Raw genomic sequence first — 19,433 nt, forward strand, 5'->3', positions numbered from 1 at the left:
GTGTCCCGTCCTCCATGTCGTTATACTCTGTACTGTAGACTGCCGTGTTCAACGTTGGGAGTGTAATCTGTCATATCTGAACAATGACACAACTGTGATTTAAAAGGTATACGGTGCATAGCCAAAAAAGGGGCGATTTGGATTGAATCTCGGGCCTAAATTTCTGAATAACATCTCGTCCCTCAGAGTGAGTCTACCAGGGGACAAGATCACTAGAGTTACTCTGGGAAGACTGCACTTCAGTGAGACCACTGCCAACAACATGAGGAAAAAGGGTAAACCCAACCCTGACCAGAGGTTGGTTACTGCTGTGTTACTGCCGTGTTACTGCCGTGTTACTGCCGTGTTACTAATATCGGCATTGAAAGCAGTTTCAACATGTCGTTCCTTGTGTTATGACCAGGTACTTCCTGATGGTGGTGGGTCTGTACGCCACAGTGAGGGAAGAGAGTTACCTGCTGATAGCGTTCATGTCAGAGAGGATCATAGTCAGGGTCAGTACTAAACCAGAAGTACCAAAGCAGGGATCATCAACTGTTGAGCAGATGTATTCTTTTTTTTTCTCTCTGAAAACTTGGGGGGCCAAATGAGACCATCCCGGGGGCCAAATTTGGCGCGGAGGACACCAGTTTGGGAACCCTGTACTAAAGTATTTAAAAGCATGAGACTCAAGCACTAAGTACTAAAGCATACTAAAGCATGGGACTCCTTGCTAAAATTAAGATTAAATAAAGAATATATAAAAACTAAATCAAATGTAGTTCCTACCATGATTCCATTGGACAATTAGTTCTAGAATGCACCGTGATCTAAATGGAACCGTAACCAGAACTCTAAACTCTTCCGTGTTCCTCCACTACAGGCGTCGAACCCGGGCCAGTTTGAGAACGACACTGAGGTGTTGTGGCAACGAGGACAGGCTCCGGATGCGGTGGTGTGCCAGGGGAGGGTGGGCATCAACACAGACACCCCCGATGAAGCCCTGGTGGTCTGTGGCAACGCTAAGATCATGGGGCAGGTTATGCACCCCTCCGACCGCCGCGCAAAACACCACATACAAGAGGTAGGAAGCAGCACATGCTCTCATATAATAGCTATCAAAATAAGGATTTTGGTGTGAAATAACAGGAAGGAACATAGAAAATGCCTTCACAGTGGCCCAGGGAATGATATCTTACCTGACGGGACAATATTTCAACTGTGTAGGTGGATTCAACAGAACAGTTGAAGAGAATATCTCAGATGAGGATTGTGGAGTATGACTACAAGCCTGAGTTCGCCTCAGAGATGGGGATCGATCACATACATGAAACGGGCGTCCTAGCCCAGGAGGTGAAGGAGCTGCTGCCCACTGCTGTCAAAGTGGTGGGAGACATCACCTGCAGCGACGGACAGAGGATCCACAACTTCCTCATGGTGGACAAAGTACGTAGCCTAGTGGTTAGAAGTGGTTAAAGGCAGGGTAGCCTAGTGGTTAGAGGCAGGGTAGCCTAGTGGTTAGAGGCAGGGTAGCCTAGTGGTTAGAGGCAGGGTAGCCTAGTGGTTAGAGGCAGGGTAGCCTAGTGGTTAGAGGCAGGGCAGCCTAGTGGTTAGAGGCAGGGCAGCCTAGTGGTTAGAGGCAGGGTAGCCTAGTGGTTAGAGGCAGGGTAGCCTAGTGGTTAGAGGCAGGGCAGCCTAGTGGTTAGAGGCAGGGCAGCCTAGTGGTTAGAGGCAGGGCAGCCTAGTGGTTAGAGGCAGGGCAGCCTAGTGGTTAGAGGCAGGGCAGCCTAGTGGTTAGAGGCAGGGCAGCCTAGTGGTTAGAGGCAGGGCAGCCTAGTGGTTAGAGGCAGGGCAGCCTAGTGGTTAGAGGCAGGGCAGCCTAGTGGTTAGAGGCAGGGCAGCCTAGTGGTTAGAGGCAGGGTAGCCTAGTGGTTAGAGGCAGGGTAGCCTAGTGGTTAGAGGCAGGGTAGCCTAGTGGTTAGAGGCAGGTAGTCTAGTGGTTAGAGCGGTGGGCCAGTAACCGAAGGTTTGCTAGATCGAATCCCCGAGCTGACAAGGTAAACATCTGTCTTTGTGCCCCTGAACAAGGCAGTTAACCCCATTGTTCCCGGGTAGGCTGTCATTGTAAATAAGAATGTGTTCTTAACTGACTTGCCAAGTTAAATAAAGGTTCAATAAAATTTTTTATAAAGTTTTACTTTGAAGAACAAAATACTGTACCATTTCTATGCTATTTGTCCCCCATAGGAGCAGATCTTCATGGAGAATGTAGGGGCTGTGAAGCAGCTGTGCAAGGTGACTGACAACCTGGAGAACAGGATTCAGGAGCTGGAGGTGTGGAACACACGGTCAGCCAAGCTAAAGGACATGGGCAGCCCTGCTAACAGCAGCAACCCTGCTAACAGCAGCACTAAAGGGTAATGTCACAGTGCCACCAGGGGGTGCTATTTCTCTATGGCCTATTGCCTACAAGTTCTCTTTCAGTTTTCAAAATAATTTGCAGACACTGAGAGATTTTCACCCAACATAAAAACATTTGTTTTAGTACATTTAGTCAGTCGGTTTAGTCGGGTACTCAGGGACTCTTTTCAGATCCCTGCTGTGTTTCAACATTTTTCAATTTTATTGAACCTTTATATAACTAGGCAAGTCAGTTAAGAACAAATTCTTATTTACAATGACAGCCGACACCGGCCAAACCCGGACGACGCTGGGCCAAGTGTGCGCCGCCCAATGGGACTCCCGATCACGGCCGGTTGTGATACAGCCTGGTGTGTATGAGACGGTGGGGCTGTACTGAGGATGGTTGACCTCTGGATGTGTTGTGTGTCTGTCTTTGTGACCAGGGTCACTCTCATGGGGACCATCAACACTTCCTCAGCTCAACCATAACAGGCTTCTGCATTATGCCTCCTGTACTGTCAAATATCTCCACTTTATTGTAGTTTAGGAATCTCTCCTTTTGGAAGGACTGAGTTTATACTTGTAATGGACTGGATGACTGAATGCTCAACGTTCTTTAGTTTCTAATACATTTTCAACTGTCATTATTTAACGTGTTTCAACTGTCATTATTTAACGTGTTTCAACTGTCATTATTTAACGTGTTTCAACTGTCATTATTTAACATGTTTCAACTGTCATTATTTAACGTGTTTCAACTGTCATTATTTAACATGTTTCAACTGTCATTATATATTGTGCTGTGTTTCAACTGTCATTATTTAACATGTTTCAACTGTCATTATTTAACGTGTTTCAACTGTCATTATTTAACATGTTTCAACTGTCATTATTTAACGTGTTTCAACTGTCATTATTTAACATGTTTCAACTGTCATTATATATTGTGCTGTGTTTCAACTGTCATTATTTAACATGTTTCAACTGTCATTATTTAACATGTTTCAACTGTCATTATTTAACGTGTTTCAACTGTCATTATTTAACGTGTTTCAACTGTCATTATTTAACATGTTTCAACTGTCATTATTTAACGTGCTGTGTTTCAACTGTCATTATTTAACGTGTTTCAACTGTCATTATTTAACGTGTTTCAACTGTCATTATTTAACATGTTGTGTTTCAACTGTCATTATTTAACGTGCTGTGTTTCAACTGTCATTATTTAACGTGCTGTGTTTCAACTGTCATTATTTAACATGTTTCAACTGTCATTATTTAACCTGTTTCAACTGTCATTATTTAATGTGCTGTGTTTCAACTGTCATTATTTAACGTGCTGTGTTTCAACTGTCATTATTTAACCTGTTTCAACTGTCATTATTTAACCTGTTTCAACTGTCATTATTTAACCTGTTTCAACTGTCATTATTTAACGTGCTGTGTTTCAACTGTCATTATTCAACATGTTTCAACTGTCATTATTCAACATGTTTCAACTGTCATTATTTAACGTGTTGTGTTTCTACTGTCATTATTTAACGTGTTTCAACTGTCATTATTTAATGTGCTGTGTTTCAACTGTCATTATTTAACATGTTTCAACTGTCATTATTTAACGTGCTGTGTTTCAACTATCATTATTTAACGTGCTGTGTTTCAACTGTCATTATTTAACGTGCTGTGTTTCAACTGTCATTATTTAACGTGCTGTGTTTCAACTGTCATTATTTAACGTGCTGTGTTTCAACTGTCATTATTTAACGTGCTGTGTTTCAACTGTCATTATTTAACGTGCTGTGTTTCAACTGTCATTATTTAACGTGCTGTGTTTCAACTGTCATTATTTAATGTGCTGTGTTTCAACTGTCATTATTTAACATGTTTCAACTGTCATTATTTAACGTGTTTCAACTGTCATTATTTAACGTGCTGTGTTTCAACTGTCATTATTTAACGTGCTGTGTTTCAACCGTCATTATTTAATGTGTTGTGTTGATAATATATGTGTTGTGTCACACAGGAAAATAAACAGACACAGCAGTGTTCCACCACCACAGAAGCCAACACCTCTCAAATCTGTCAAGGTGAGGGTGAACTGTAGAAAGACTGTATACTTGTATAAGAACAGGTGTACAGCAAGTCTGAATCAAACTAAACTAAAACCATTAATATTCATATTTATTCTCTTGTAGGCAAAGTTCCACCGCTGCTTAAAACACAAGTTTGTCCAAGTCAGCATGATCATTCTAGTAGCAACAATGGCTTTCTGGTAAGACTTCCTGTTACAACTGAGGAGCAGATGTTCATGTTACTTTCATATTGAAACAAAAAGTATGACTGCTTTGTTAGAAAATACCTCTGGATATTGAAGCACTGCAATATACAGGTAACTTCCAGAGTAAAGGAAACATGAAGTGTCTTACTAGGGCGTTGGGTCACCACCAGCCAGAACAGCATCAATGCACCTTGACATCGATTCTACAAGTGTCTGGAACCCTATTGGAGGGATGTGACCCCATTATTCCACCAGACAATTCATCATTTGGTGTTTTGTTGATGGTGGTTTCAGGCGCCGCTTCAGAATCTATAAATGTTCCATTGGGTTGAGATCTGGTGACAGAGACGGCCATGGCATATGGTTTACATCGTTTTCATGCACATCAAACCATTCTGTGACCACTCGACCCCTGTGGATCTGGGCATTGTCATCAATAGCCATGGTAACCTAAATAATGGTCAAAATAATGTACCTAAGCATGATAATATAAATAATAGCCCTTAAGCGTGATAATATAAATAATAACCCTTAAGCATGATATATTATAAATAATAACCCTTAAGCATGATAATATAATATAAATAATAACCCTTAAGCATGATAATATAAATAATAGCCCTTAAGCATGGTAATATAAATAATAACCCTTAAGCACGATAATATAAATAATAACCCTTAAGCATGATAATATAATATAAATAATAACCCTGAAGCATGATAATATAATATAAATAATAACCCTTAAGCATGATAATATAATATAAATAATAACCCTTAAGCATGATAATATAATATAAATAATAACCCTTCAGCATGATAATATAAATAATAACCCTTAAGCATGATCATGTTAATAATAACCCTTAAGCATGGTAATATAATATAAATAATAGCCCTTAAGCATGGCAATATAATATAAATAATAACCCTTAAGCATGATAATATAATATAAATAATAACCCTTAAGCGTGATAATATAATATAAATAATAACCCTTAAGCGTGATAATATAACATAAATAATAACCCTGAAGCATGATAATATAAATAATAACCCTTAAGCGTGATAATATAAATAATAACCCTTAAGCGTGGTAATATAATATAAATAATAACCCTTAAGCATGATAATATAATATAAATAATAGCCCTAAGCGCGATAATATAATATAAATAATAACCCTTAAGCATGGTAATATAAATAATAATCCTTAAGCAGGCCAGGATGTTAATTGCTTAATTAACTCAGGAACCACACCTGTGTGGAAGCGACTGCTTTCCATATACTTTGTATCACTCAGTTACCTCTACCTGAATACAATATAATATTGAATGCATACAGCTTTATCTATTCTAGTAACTGTATCAGAGAAATGAAAATGTGAGAAAGGTAGACTATCGGATCAGATGGGGTGGGACGTGACTGTATAAAAGCATTGGAGAGTTTAGAATATAGAAGTTTACTATTCCTTTTCATAAATCCCCACTCTTGAAGTGTTTTTGTTGTTGATGTACCTGCATTGTAAGTCCCCTGGTCTGGGCCTGACAATGTTTTTTTTTCTTATGTAATGTTTATGAATGTGTTATGACATCCCTATGTCTCTTCCACAGTTCTATTGCCATCACAGCTGTCTACATGCTGACTCTGAGAGACGACTCCGGCATGCTGCTTCCTGGAAACACGTAAGAAACACCACTGACCCGGCTTCACAAACTACAGATGCCGCCAGTCTTTATCTGCCAAGAATACGGTGCCAAGAATACTACTGAGACTCAAACTTTATCATCTGTGCCAAATGCTATCCAGAATGGAATGTGAAATTCATTTCAAAGGTCATATCATGTTTTTTTTTATTTGCAGCAACGAGACTACTGTGCATCCTCTCTACACCACAACAGTCAGGACTACCTTAGGTAAACAACCTCTCTACACCACAACAGTCAGGACTACCTTAGGTAAACAACCTCTCTACACCACAACAGTCAGGACTACCTTAGGTAAACAACCTCTCTACACCACAACAGTCAGGACTACCTTAGGTAAACAACCTCTCTACACCACAACAGTCAGGACTACCTTGGGTAAACAACCTCTCTACACCACAACAGTCAGGACTACCTTAGGTAAACAACCTCTCTACACCACAACAGTCAGGACTACCTTAGGTAAACAACCTCTCTACACCACAACAGTCAGGACTACCTTGGGTAAACAACCTCTCTACACCACAACAGTCAGGACTACCTTGGGTAAACAACCTCTCTACACCACAACAGTCAGGACTACCTTAGGTAAACAACCTCTCTACACCACAACAGTCAGGACTACCTTTGGTAAACAACCTCTCTACACCACAACAGTCAGGACTACCTTGGGTAAACAACCTCTCTACACCACAACAGTCAGGACTACCTTAGGTAAACAACCTCTCTACACCACAACAGTCAGGACTACCTTTGGTAAACAACCTCTCTACACCACAACAGTCAGGACTACCTTAGGTAAACAACCTCTCTACACCACAACAGTCAGGACTACCTTAGGTAAACAACCTCTCTACACCACAACAGTCAGGACTACCTTGGGTAAACAACCTCTCTACACCACAACAGTCAGGACTACCTTAGGTAAACAACCTCTCTACACCACAACAGTCAGGACTACCTTGGGTAAACAACCTCTCTACACCACAACAGTCAGGACTACCTTAGGTAAACAACCTCTCTACACCACAACAGTCAGGACTACCTTAGGTAAACAACCTCTCTACACCACAACAGTCAGGACTACCTTAGGTAAACAACCTCTCTACACCACAACAGTCAGGACTACCTTAGGTAAACAACCTCTCTACACCACAACAGTCAGGACTACCTTTGGTAAACAACCTCTCTACACCACAACAGTCAGGACTACCTTAGGTAAACAACCTCTCTACACCACAACAGTCAGGACTACCTTAGGTAAACAACCCAGAAATGCTCTTTATATAGTTCTACTTTCATCACAGTGACGTTGTGTGGTGTCTCGTAGTAACGTTGTGGTGTCTCGTAGTAACGTTGTGGTGTCTAATCGTAGCAACGTTGTGGTGTCTCATCGTAGTAACGTTGTGATGTCTCATCGTAGTAACGTTGTGATGTCTCATCGTAGAAACGTTGTGGTGTCTCATTGTAGTAACGTTGTGATGTCTCATCGTAGTAACGTTGTGGTGTCTCATCGTAGTAACGTTGTGATGTCTCATCGTAGTAACGTTGTGGTGTCTCATCGTAGTAACGTTGTGGTGTCTCATCGTAGTAATGTTGTGATGTCTCATCGTAGTAACGTTGTGGTGTCTCATTGTAGTAACGTTGTGATGTCTCATCGTAGTAACGTTGTGGTGTCTCATCGTAGTAACGTTGTGGTGTCTCGTAGTAACGTTGTGGTGTCTCATCGTAGTAACGTTGTGGTGTCTCATCGTAGTAACGTTGTGATGTCTCATCGTAGTAACGTCGTGGTGTCTCATCGTAGTAATGTTGTGATGTCTCATCGTAGTAACGTTGTGGTGTCTCATTGTAGTAACGTTGTGATGTCTCATCGTAGTAACGTTGTGGTGTCTCATCGTAGTAACGTTGTGGTGTCTCGTAGTAACGTTGTGGTGTCTCATCGTAGTAACGTTGTGATGTCTCATCGTAGTAACATTGTGATGTCTCGTATTAACGTTGTGGTGTCTCGTAGTAACGTTGTGGTCTCTCATCGTAGTAACGTCTCATCGTGGTAACGTTGTGGTGTCTCATCGTAGTAACGTTGTGGTGTCTCATCGTGGTAACGTTGTGGTGTCTCATCGTAGTAACGTTGTGGTGTCTCATCGTAGTAACGTTGTGGTGTCTCATCGTAGTAACGTTGTGGTGTCTCATCGTAGTAACGTTGTGGTGTCTCATCGTGGTAACGTTGTGGTGTCTCGTAGTAACGTTGTGGTCTCTCATCGTAGTAACGTTGTGATGTCTCATCGTAGTAACGTTGTGGTGTCTCGTAGTAACGTTGTGGTGTCTCATCGTAGTAACGTTGTGGTGTCTCGTAGTAACGTTGTGATGTCTCATCGTAGTAACGTTGTGGTGTCTCGTAGTAACGTTGTGGTGTCTCATCGTAGTAACGTTGTGGTGTCTCATCGTAGTAACGTTGTGATGTCTCATCGTAGTAACGTTGTGGTGTCTAATCGTGGTAACGTTGTGATGTCTCATCGTGGTAACTTTGTGGTGTCTCATTGTAGTAACGTTGTGGTGTCTCATCATAGTAACGTTGTGATGTCGCATCGTAGTAACGTTGTGGTGTCTCATCGTAGTAACGTTGTGGTGTCTCATCGTAGTAACGTCGTGGTGTCTCATCGTAGTAACGTCGTGATGTCTCATCGTAGTAACGTCGTGGTGTCTCATCGTAGTAACGTCGTGATGTCTCATCGTAGTAACGTCGTGGTGTCTCATCGTAGTGGCTCATCGTAGTAACGCTGTGGTGTCTCATCGTGGTAACGTTGTGGTGTCTCATCGTAGTAACGTTGTGTTCTCTCATCGTAGTAACGTTGTGGTGTCTCATCGTAGTAACGTTGTGGCGTCTCATCGTAGTAACGTTGTGGTGTCTCATCGTAGTAACGTTGTGATGTCTCATCGTAGTAACGTTGTGATGTCTCATCGTAGTAACGTTGTGGTGTCTCATCGTAGAAACGTTGTGATGTCTCATCGTAGTAACGTTGTGATGTCTCATCGTAGAAACGTTGTGGTGTCTCGTAGTAACGTTGTGGTGTCTCATCGTGGTAACGTTGTGGTGTCTCATCGTAGAAACGTTGTGATGTCTCATCGTAGTAACGTTGTGGTGTCTCATCGTAGAAACGTTGTGATGTCTCATCGTAGTAACGTTGTGGTGTCTCATCGTAGTAACGTTGTGGTGTCTCATCGTAGAAACGTTGTGGTGTCTCATCGTAGAAACGTGATGTCTCATCGTAGTAACGTTGTGATGTCTCATCGCAGTAACGTTGTGGTGTCTCATCGTAGTAACGTTGTGATGTTTCATCGTAGTAACGTTGTGGTGTCTCGTAGTAACGTTGTGGTCTCTCATCGTAGTAACGTCTCATCGTAGTAACGTAGTGGTGTCTCATTGTAGTAACGTTGTGGTGTCTCATCGTGGTAACGTTGTGGTGTCTCATCGTAGTAACGTTGTGGTGTCTCATCGTAGTAACGTTGTGATGTCTCATCGTGGTAACGTTGTGGTGTCTCATCGTCGTAACGTTGTGGTGTCTCATCGTAGTAACGTTGTGGTGTCTCATCGTAGTAACGTTGTGGTGTCTCATCGTGGTAACGTTGTGGTGTCTCATCGTGGTAACGTTGTGGTGTCTCATCGTAGTAACGTTGTGATGTCTCATCGTAGTAACGTTGTGGTGTCTCATCGTGGTAACGTTGTGGTGTCTCATCGTGGTAACGTCGTGGTGTCTCATCGTAGTAATGTTGTGGTGTCTCATCGTAGTAACGTTGTGGTGTCTCATCGTAGTAACGTTGTGATGTCTCATCGTAGTAACGTTGTGGTGTCTCATCGTAGTAACGTTGTGATGTCTCATCGTAGTAACGTTGTGGTGTCTCATCGTAGTAACGTTGTGATGTCTCATCGTAGTAACGTTGTGGTGTCTCATCGTAGTAACGTTGTGATGTCTCATCGTAGTAACGTTGTGATGTCTCATCGTAGTAACGTTGTGATGTCTCATCGTAGTAACATTGTGGTGTCTCATCGTAGTAACGTTGTGATGTCTCATCGTAGTAACGTTGTGTTCTCATCATAGTAACATTGTGATGTCTCATCGTAGTAACGTTGTGATGTCTCATCGTGGTAACGCTGTGATTTCTCATCGTGGTAACGTTGTGATGTCTCATCGTGGTAACGCTGTGATTTCTCATCGTGGTAACGCTGTGATTTCTCATCGTAGTAACGTTGTGATGTCTCATCGTAGTAACGTTGTGGTGTCTCATCGTAGTAACGTTGTGATGTCTCATAGTAACGTTGTGATGTCTCATCGTAGTAACGTTGTGATGTCTCATCGTAGTAACGTTGTGATGTCTCATCGTGGTAACGCTGTGATTTCTCATCGTGGTAATATTGTGGTGTCTCATCGTAATAACGTTGTGGTGTCTCGTAGTAACGTTGTGGTGTCTCGTAGTAACATTGTGATGTCTCATCGTAGTAACGCTGTGGTGTCTCATCGTAGTGACGTTGTGATGTCTCATCGTAGTAACGTTGTGGTGTCTCATCGTAGTAACATTGTGGTGTCTCATCGTAGTAACGTTGTGGTGTCTCATCGTGGTAACGTTGTGGTGTCTCATCGTAGAAACGTTGTGGTGTCTCATCGTAGAAACGTTGTGGTGTCTCATCGTAGAAACGTTGTGGTGTCTCATCGTAGTAACGTTGTGGTGTCTCATCGTAGAAACGTTGTGGTGTCTCATCGTAGAAACGTTGTGGTGTCTCGTAGTAACGTTGTGATGTCTCATCATAGTAACGTTGTGGTGTCTCATCGTAGTAACGTTGTGGTGTCTCATCGTAGTAACGTTGTGATGTCTCATCGTAGTTACGTTGTGGTGTCTCATCGTAGAAACGTTGTGGTGTCTCATCGTAGTAACGTTGTGGTGTCTCGTAGTAACGTTGTGGTCTCTCATCGTAGTAACGTTGTGGTGTCTCATCGTAGTAACGTTGTGGTGTCTCGTAGTAACGTTGTGGTCTCTCATCGTAGTAACGTTGTGGTGTCTCATCGTAGTAACGTTGTGGTGTCTCATCGTAGTAACGTTGTGGTGTCTCATCGTAGTAACGTTGTGGTGTCTCATCGTAGTAACGTTGTGGTGTCTCATCGTAGTAACGTTGTGGTGTCTCATCGTAGAAACGTTGTGGTGTCTCATCGTAGAAACGTTGTGGTGTCTCATCGTAGAAACGTTGTGGTGTCTCATCGTAGAAACGTTGTGGTGTCTCATCGTAGTAACGTTGTGGTGTCTCATCGTAGTAACGTTGTGGTGTCTCGTAGTAACGTTGTGGTCTCTCATCGTAGTAACGTTGTGGTGTCTCATCGTAGTAACGTTGTGGTGTCTCATCGTAGTAACGTTGTGGTGTCTCATCGTAGTAACGTTGTGGTGTCTCATCGTAGTTACGTTGTGGTGTCTCATCGTAGAAACGTTGTGATGTCTCATCGTAGTAACGTTGTGGTGTCTCATCGTAGTAACGTTGTGGTGTCTCATCGTAGAAACGTTGTGGTGTCTCATCGTAGTAACGTTGTGGTGTCTCATCGTAGTAACGTTGTGGTGTCTCGTAGTAACGTTGTGGTCTCTCATCGTAGTAACGTTGTGGTGTCTCATCGTAGTAACGTTGTGGTGTCTCATCGTAGTAACGTTGTGGTGTCTCATCGTAGTAACGTTGTGGTGTCTCATCGTAGTTACGTTGTGGTGTCTCATCGTAGAAACGTTGTGGTGTCTCATCGTAGTAACGTTGTGGTGTCTCGTAGTAACGTTGTGGTCTCTCATCGTATTAACGTTGTGGTGTCTCATCGTAGTAACGTTGTGGTGTCTCGTAGTAACGTTGTGGTGTCTCATCGTAGTAACGTTGTGGTGTCTCATCGTAGTAACGCTGTGGTGTCTCGTAGTAACGTTGTGGTGTCTCATCGTAGAAACGTTGTGTTCTCTCATCGTAGTAACGTTGTGGTGTCTCATCGTAGTAACGTTGTGGTGTCTCATCGTAGTAACGTTGTGGTGTCTCATCGTAGTAACGTTGTGGTGTATCATCGTAGTAACGTTGTGGTGTCTCATCGTAGTAACGTTGTGGTGTCTCATCGTAGTAACGTTGTGGTGTCTCATCGTAGTAACGTTGTGGTGTCTCATCGTAGTAACGTTGTGGTGTCTCATCGTAGTAACGTTGTGGTGTCTCATCGTAGAAACGTTGTGGTGTCTCATCGTAGAAACGTTGTGGTGTCTCATCGTAGAAACGTTGTGGTGTCTCATCGTAGTAACGTTGTGGTGTCTCATCGTAGTAACGTTGTGGTGTCTCATCGTAGTAACGTTGTGGTGTCTCATCGTAGAAACGTTGTGGTGTCTCATCGTAGTAACGTTGTGGTGTCTCATCGTAGAAACGTTGTGGTGTCTCATCGTAGTAACGTTGTGATGTCTCATCGTAGTAACGTTGTGGTGTCTCATCGTAGAAACGTTGTGGTGTCTCATTCAATTCTATTGTACAAAGAGGTGGTAAAAGTATTGCTGTCTGTCATGAGTAGTCCTTTATGTGGAAATTGACGTTTGTTTGTTTGTTTGTTTGTTTTGTTTGTTTGTTTATTTATTTATTAGTAAACCCAACAACCACCCCTGTCCCGTGGACCCCTGATGTGGACTTCTGTAGCCTGATCTACTGTGAAGAAGTGTTCTGCTGTCCCACTACAGCCTCCATGGATAATACCAGCACCATCTCTCCTGCCCTCCTCTCCTCCACTGTATCTCCCACTACCGGGCCCTCTCTAGCAGGTGAGCTGTCTACTCCCTGTATCTCCCACTACCGGGCCCTCTCTAGCAGGTGAGCTGTCTACTCCCTGTATCTCCCACTACCGGGCCCTCTCTAGCAGGTGAGCTGTCTACTCCCTGTATCTCCCACTACCGGGCCCTCTCTAGCAGGTGAGCTGTCTACTCCCTGTATCTCCCACTACCGGGCCCTCTCTAGCAGGTGAGCTGTCTACTCCCTGTATCTCCCACTACCGGGCCCTCTCTAGCAGGTGAGCTGGCTACTCCCTGTCTTCATTTACCAACATCTCCACTGTATCTCTTTCTTCATGCTAGCTTATCTTGACGTAAAACCTACCATGTTGCTGACCTTGAATGAGACGTAATTCTGATGCTCTATAAAGTGTTGGCATTGTGCTGCTTGTGACAGGCAGTAATCTCACTTCTCTTTTTGGTTCCAATTCTGCCTTGTCAGATAAAGGGAAAGACAAATTCAATGAAGAAATCAAAGATGCAGGAGATTGTAAGTCAGATTCTATCACATGCGTTTGATGACACATTATAATGCTAATCCAAATGTGTTATTTTCTGACTTTATTTCACAATACTTCAGAGTATGACGTCAGATTGTTGTTCTATTTTCAGGGACAAACACAACCATAAAGTCTTTTTTCATCAAAGAAAACGAACAGATCATTGACTCTCGGTACTGTGAGAGGGGAAGCTGCGGGTACGTCATTCAGTCAGTAGTTTGAACTCATTTAATAGATGTAGATTCAGACTGCCAAACCCCATGGTATACTTCATCTCCACGTTGATCTGTTTCCATTCAGGTCAGGAAACTACTCCTTCCAAATCCCTATCAGCAAGTTCGTCCCCACCAACATGCGTGTCACTGTCCAGATGAAGTGAGTGACCAGGACACGAGACATGCTTCCTCTGGTCTCCACTTTGTTTTCCTCTTGAATAATTCAATAGGACTTGTCTTCCCACTGTGGTGGTGACAGGTTGGCATTGACTGGGGACTCTGGAAGGAGCAGGGGATAGTTTCTAAGAGGTTGTTTTACCTCCGGGGCTGATGATGGTCTGAATCCTCCCAGACATTCAGAGTCCATACACGGGGGACCTTGTGAGTCTAAGGGCTCCATTTAATCCTTAGTGCAGTAGGGTGCGGTTTGGGATTTAAAGGCAATGTTTCCGGGCATTTGCGGAGACTGCAGTAACGTAGTTGCTGCGTATGTCGTCTCAATGGGAAACGACCTTTAAATGTCAATCACACTATACCGCAGATCTTCAGCGCTACGGATTGAATCGAGACTTGAAGCTTTGTCTGAATCAGACATTGGACCCCATTCTGGCAGGACTTCCTGTTCTGTATGAGGAGATGAAGGCCTCTAAGACAGAGCTGCATAAGGCACATTCTCTCATTGTTGTTCACACTAATTACAAATGGTCACAGAGCACTTGGTACTTGCACCGTGGGTTTGTTGTAAGTACCGTAAATGACCACTAGGTGTCTCCTCTCCTCTGACGCAGTACTACAGAGCTACTGGTTGTCCACCTGTGTCATAATGATGAGACGTTTCAATGCTCTGCCTTGATGGACCACGATCAAACCAACGAAGAATACAATTTCATAAATACACAGGTATGGCATCCACAGACAACACTATACTGTGGTTGCTCTCTGTTTGATAATTACAAACTCTCTGGTCTTTGTATGATAAAAAGTGAACAAAGAAAGTAAGAAAGAAAGAGAGTGTAAAGGTTGAAAGTGTTTCTCTTGTTCTCTCCAGGGCTACGTCCATGAATGGCCTCTGCCAGTGTCTCGATTCTACAGGAGCTCCTACCACTTCCGCTCAGCAGTGGCTGTAAGAACTAAAAGATTTCTCCAATGTGTCCTTTCCTAAAATATCAATGTCAAACGACACTGTCCAGGTAGCCTCACAACTACTATGTGTTGTATGTTGTGGGGGGGAAAACCACCCAATCTGATAACCACAATCTAACAGAGTTGTTAAGCTCTCGTCTCCCCGTAATGCTCTCGTCTCCCCGTAATGCTCTCGTCTCCCCGTAATGCTCTGGTCTCCCCGTAATGCTCTCGTCTCCCCGTAATGCTCTCGTCTCCCCGTAATGCTCCCCGTAATGCTCTCGTCTCCCCGTAATGCTCTCCGTAATGCTCTCGTCTCCCCGTAATGCTCCCCGTAATGGCCTCGTCTCACACTGGTATTGGAAACTGAACAAGAGTTCACAACTGTCACTGTAGGCCACCCAGAGATGTTATTTAATGTTGTAACAGACGTTGACTACACCCTGTTATTGTCATGGGTTTTAGTAGTCTTTGCCAGATGTCCTATTCTTACAATATCACACAGTTAAATGTATGTGTGGTTGATTTGAGGATTTGTTTCCGACCAAAACAAACTGTAAATCTTCTTCATCTCAGAGAGGAAGAGGGGAAGCGAGAGGTTTTACTCTGCTCAAAATCTGCCCACAAAGTGAGGAATTTCTGTACGAACGTCAATAAGAGAGTGTTGAATTTGGTCAACAAAAAAATGTAATTCGTATTTTGCTACGTGAGGCTTGTTTGATGGAATAGAAGTTTCGTAATGGTTAAGGTTGTTGCACGGATATAAGTGAACACATGTGGCATTTCAGCAACTTTGAAAACAAAACTACTTTATATCAGATTTGTTACTGTTGTCGTGGGGATAGATGGAGAACTCAACATGGCAATACCCATGCTAAAATGGGTTATAGCCATGTTGAGTTCTCCATCTATCCCAATGACAATCCATAACCCATTTTAGCATGGGTATTGCCATTGAGGGCTTCCACCATTTTAAAGTAGTCAACTGGGGTGGGGATTCCTACGAGAGGGAAGCAATCCCACAATGAAGAAGAAGAAAATGGACTACTTTAAAATGGAGATGCTGCCCGTGCTGGCACAGAAGCTAAAATGAGAACTCTATCTCTAAGGCCTGTTGTGCACACGCCTATCTACCCTGTCATTGGCTAGAATGGTTCCACCTGATCTCGCCTCCTCAGGCTTGCCTTCCATCTTTGAGGACTTGTACAGTATTTCCACTGTTAGAGGCATCACTTGTCAATGTAATAGACAATCTTGGTCTATCTCCATCCAGGGCCAGGCAGACTGCAATACCGACCGTGGCTTCGTGGGGGCGCTGTTCACAGACTACCACTTCAACTTCTACCGGAGGTGTGAGTGAGGAAGAAGACCTCATACTGTAGTTCCTCTGGCAGGCCAGCCAGTGTTCAATGACATGGGTGTCGATGCTTCTCTTCGTGATGCATGGCAATCGTAATAATTCATCCACTTTGTATTGTTTTTCTATGAAATGTCCTGATTGTTGATGAGATCGTTGTATATAATCTCTTTTACAAGGACTGTAATAAGATAATATTTATTGATACAGAATTACAGCAGGTAAGAGTCGTATGATTCACTTTGCCTTGTGACAGTTCTGGCACTATGTGAAAAGAGATTGAATTGGAACAGACCTGAACAGGATCATTTTGCTTTCAGTGGAATGTAAATGCAGTATAACAGGTTATTGATTGTTCATTAAACTATACATTGATCATGTCACACTGTTGGAACACAGGAGGACAGGATGAGGCCCAAAGTAAAATAGTACTTCTATCTCATACTTGACATTTATTTCAGAAAGTAATTGTGTTGAACTCTGTGTTACTGCATCATTTCCTAGTAATTACCAGGTAAATACAATTGGAAACTGTAAAATAAAGTACTGAATTCTCTGTTCTGAAGCAGCTACTTGCCATCCAGGGTCAACTTTATCGTTCAGACGCAAATTTAGAATGACGTCAGTTGCCTACAACACACATCACCGCCAACACAACTTTTAAACCAATGGCTACAAGGGATTCTAACCAATGTCTCCCTGTCTCCTCTCCTCTATTCTAACCAATAGAGATGTCTCCTCTCCTCTATTCTAGCCAATAGAGATGTCTCCTCTCCTCTATTCTGGCCAATAGAGATGTCTCCTCTCCTCTATTCTAACCAATAGAAATGTCTCCTTCTCCTCTATTCTGGCCAATAGAAATGTCTCCTCTCCTCTATTCTAACCAATAGAAATGTCTCCTCTCCTCTATTCTAACCAATAGAAATGTCTCCTTCTCCTCTATTCTGGCCAATAGAAATGTCTCCTCCTTCTCTATTCTGGCCAATAGAAATGTCTCCTCTCCTCTCTATTCTAACCAATAGAAATGTCTCCTTCTCCTCTATTCTGGCCAATAGAAATGTCTCCTCTCCCCTCTATTCTAACCAATAGAGATGTCTCCTTCTCCTCTCTCCTCTTTAAACCTTTGACATCATCCACACACCATGAGAGAGGGATTGGAGGAATCTGGAATAGAAAGTAACACACACACACACACACACACACACACACTAGAATGTAAAGTACACAACCAACGGCCCATAATCCGTTCTGACATCCGTATAAATCATTCACATTTTAATTAATCTGAAATCCATTCCAACAGGAGACAAGAGATATCTTTGTGCAGCCTATGACCTATATGAGTGCAGTGTGTGTGTGTCTGATGGGGGGGGTGGAGGAAGAGATGGGGGATGGGAAAGAAATGGGGGATGGAGGGAGAAATGGGATGGAGGGAGGGAGAAATGGGATGGATAAAAGGAGGGATGGAGGGAGGGATTGGAGGGTTGGGATGGAGGGAGAGATGGGGGTTATGGAGGAAGAGATGGGGGATGGAGGGAGAAGTGGGGGATGGGGAGAGAGATGAGGGAGAAGTGGGGGATGGAGGGAGAGATGAGGGAGAAATGGGGGATGGAGGGAGAAATGGGATGGAGGGATAGATGGAAGATGGGGATAGAGGGAGGGATGGGGGAATATATGGGAGATGGGGGAGAGAAGTGGGATGGAGGAAGAAATGGGGGATGGAGGGATAGATGAGGGAGAAGTGGGGGATGGAGGGAGAAATGGGATGGAGGGATAGATGGGGGAGAGAAGTGGGATGGAGGAAGAAATGGGGGATGGAGGGATTGATGAGGGAGAAGTGGGGGATGGAGGGAGAAATGGGGGATGGAGGGATAGATGGGGGAGAGAAGTGGGGGATGGAGGGAGAAATGGGATGGAGGGATAGATGGGGGGAGAGAAGTGGGGTGGAGGGAGATGGGGGAATCGATGGGGGATGGAGGGAGATATGGGGGATGGAGGGGGAAAAGATGGGGGATGGATGGAGGGAGAAATGGGGGTGATGGATGGAGGGAAAATGGGGGTGATGGATGGAGGGAAAATGGGGGTGATGGACGGAAGGAGATGGGGGTAATGCATGGAGGGAGAGAGAGGAGTAGAGGGAGAGCTAGGGGGTTGAGGGAAAAATGGGGGATGAAGAGAGAAAAGTTGGTTGGAGTGGATTAGAGATGTTAGAACAAACGATAAGTGGACGCTGTAGGTCTGAATGAATTAGCTGTGTGTTACGGAGAATGATGCTCCCAATATTATCCTGATCAAGCACAGGACCCCACCGTCACATGACCCCACCGTCACAGGACCAGACCGTCACAGGACCACACAGGACCCCACCGTCACAGGACCCCACCGTCACAGGACCACACCGTCACAGGACCCCACCGTCACATGACCCCACCGTCACAGGACCCCACCGTCACAGGACCCCACAGGACCCCACCGTCACAGGACCCCACCGTCACAGGACCCCACCGTCACAGGACCCCACAGGACCCCACCGTCACAGGACCCCACCTTCACAGGACCCCACCGTCACAGGACCCCACAGGACCCCACCTTCACAGGACCCCACCGTCACAGGACCCCACCGTCACAGGACCCCACAGGACCCCACCGTCACAGGACCCCACCGTCACAGGACCCCACAGGACCCCACCGTCACAGGACCCCACCGTCACAGGACCCCACAGGACCCCACAGGACCCCACCATCACATGACCCCACTGTCACAGGACCCCACAGGACCCCACAGGACCCCACCGTCACAGGACCCCACCGTCACAGGACCACACCGTCACAGGACCCCACCGTCACAGGACCCCACCGTCACAGGACCCCACCGTCACAGGACCCCACAGGACCACACTGTCACAGGACCCCACCGTCACAGGACCCCACCGTCACAGGACCCCACAGGACCCCACCATCACAGGACCACACCGTCACAGGACCCCCACCGTCACAGGACCCCACCGTCACAGGACCCCACCGTCACAGGACCCCACCGTCACAGGACCCCACCGGACCCCA

The 19,433-nt window shown here is 44.3% G+C and overlaps 1 protein-coding gene across 4 annotated transcripts in view; it reads left to right on the forward strand.

Annotated features, from left to right (window-relative positions):
* myrfl (myelin regulatory factor like) overlaps positions 1-16,926 on the forward strand; it is a 49,756-nt gene extending 32,830 nt beyond the window's left edge. For 2 of the 4 annotated variants that reach the window (XM_090201267.1, XM_090201269.1), the window contains exons 9-24: positions 187-297; positions 404-494; positions 863-1,063; positions 1,207-1,425; positions 2,227-2,396; positions 4,406-4,469; positions 4,578-4,654; positions 6,274-6,345; positions 6,524-6,576; positions 12,997-13,170; positions 13,619-13,666; positions 13,789-13,873; positions 13,977-14,051; positions 14,680-14,791; positions 14,940-15,014; positions 16,287-16,926. In XM_090201267.1, the coding sequence (XP_090057393.1) occupies positions 187-297; positions 404-494; positions 863-1,063; positions 1,207-1,425; positions 2,227-2,396; positions 4,406-4,469; positions 4,578-4,654; positions 6,274-6,345; positions 6,524-6,576; positions 12,997-13,170; positions 13,619-13,666; positions 13,789-13,873; positions 13,977-14,051; positions 14,680-14,791; positions 14,940-15,014; positions 16,287-16,373 (1,714 nt within the window). In that variant the 3' untranslated portion in view covers positions 16,374-16,926. Of the gene's footprint in view, positions 1-186; positions 298-403; positions 495-862; positions 1,064-1,206; positions 1,426-2,226; positions 2,397-2,663; positions 2,776-4,405; positions 4,470-4,577; positions 4,655-6,273; positions 6,346-6,523; positions 6,577-12,996; positions 13,171-13,618; positions 13,667-13,788; positions 13,874-13,976; positions 14,052-14,679; positions 14,792-14,939; positions 15,015-16,286 lie in introns of those variants that run through there. The other 2 variants (XM_090201270.1, XM_090201271.1) reach the window with 1 other exon arrangement.
* The last annotated feature ends 2,507 nt before the right edge of the window (positions 16,927-19,433 follow it).

The sequence above is a fragment of the Oncorhynchus mykiss genome, chromosome 15 (assembly GCF_057628025.1).
Source record: "Oncorhynchus mykiss isolate SJ-2025 chromosome 15, ASM5762802v1, whole genome shotgun sequence".
NCBI classification, from domain to species: domain Eukaryota; kingdom Metazoa; phylum Chordata; class Actinopteri; order Salmoniformes; family Salmonidae; genus Oncorhynchus; species Oncorhynchus mykiss.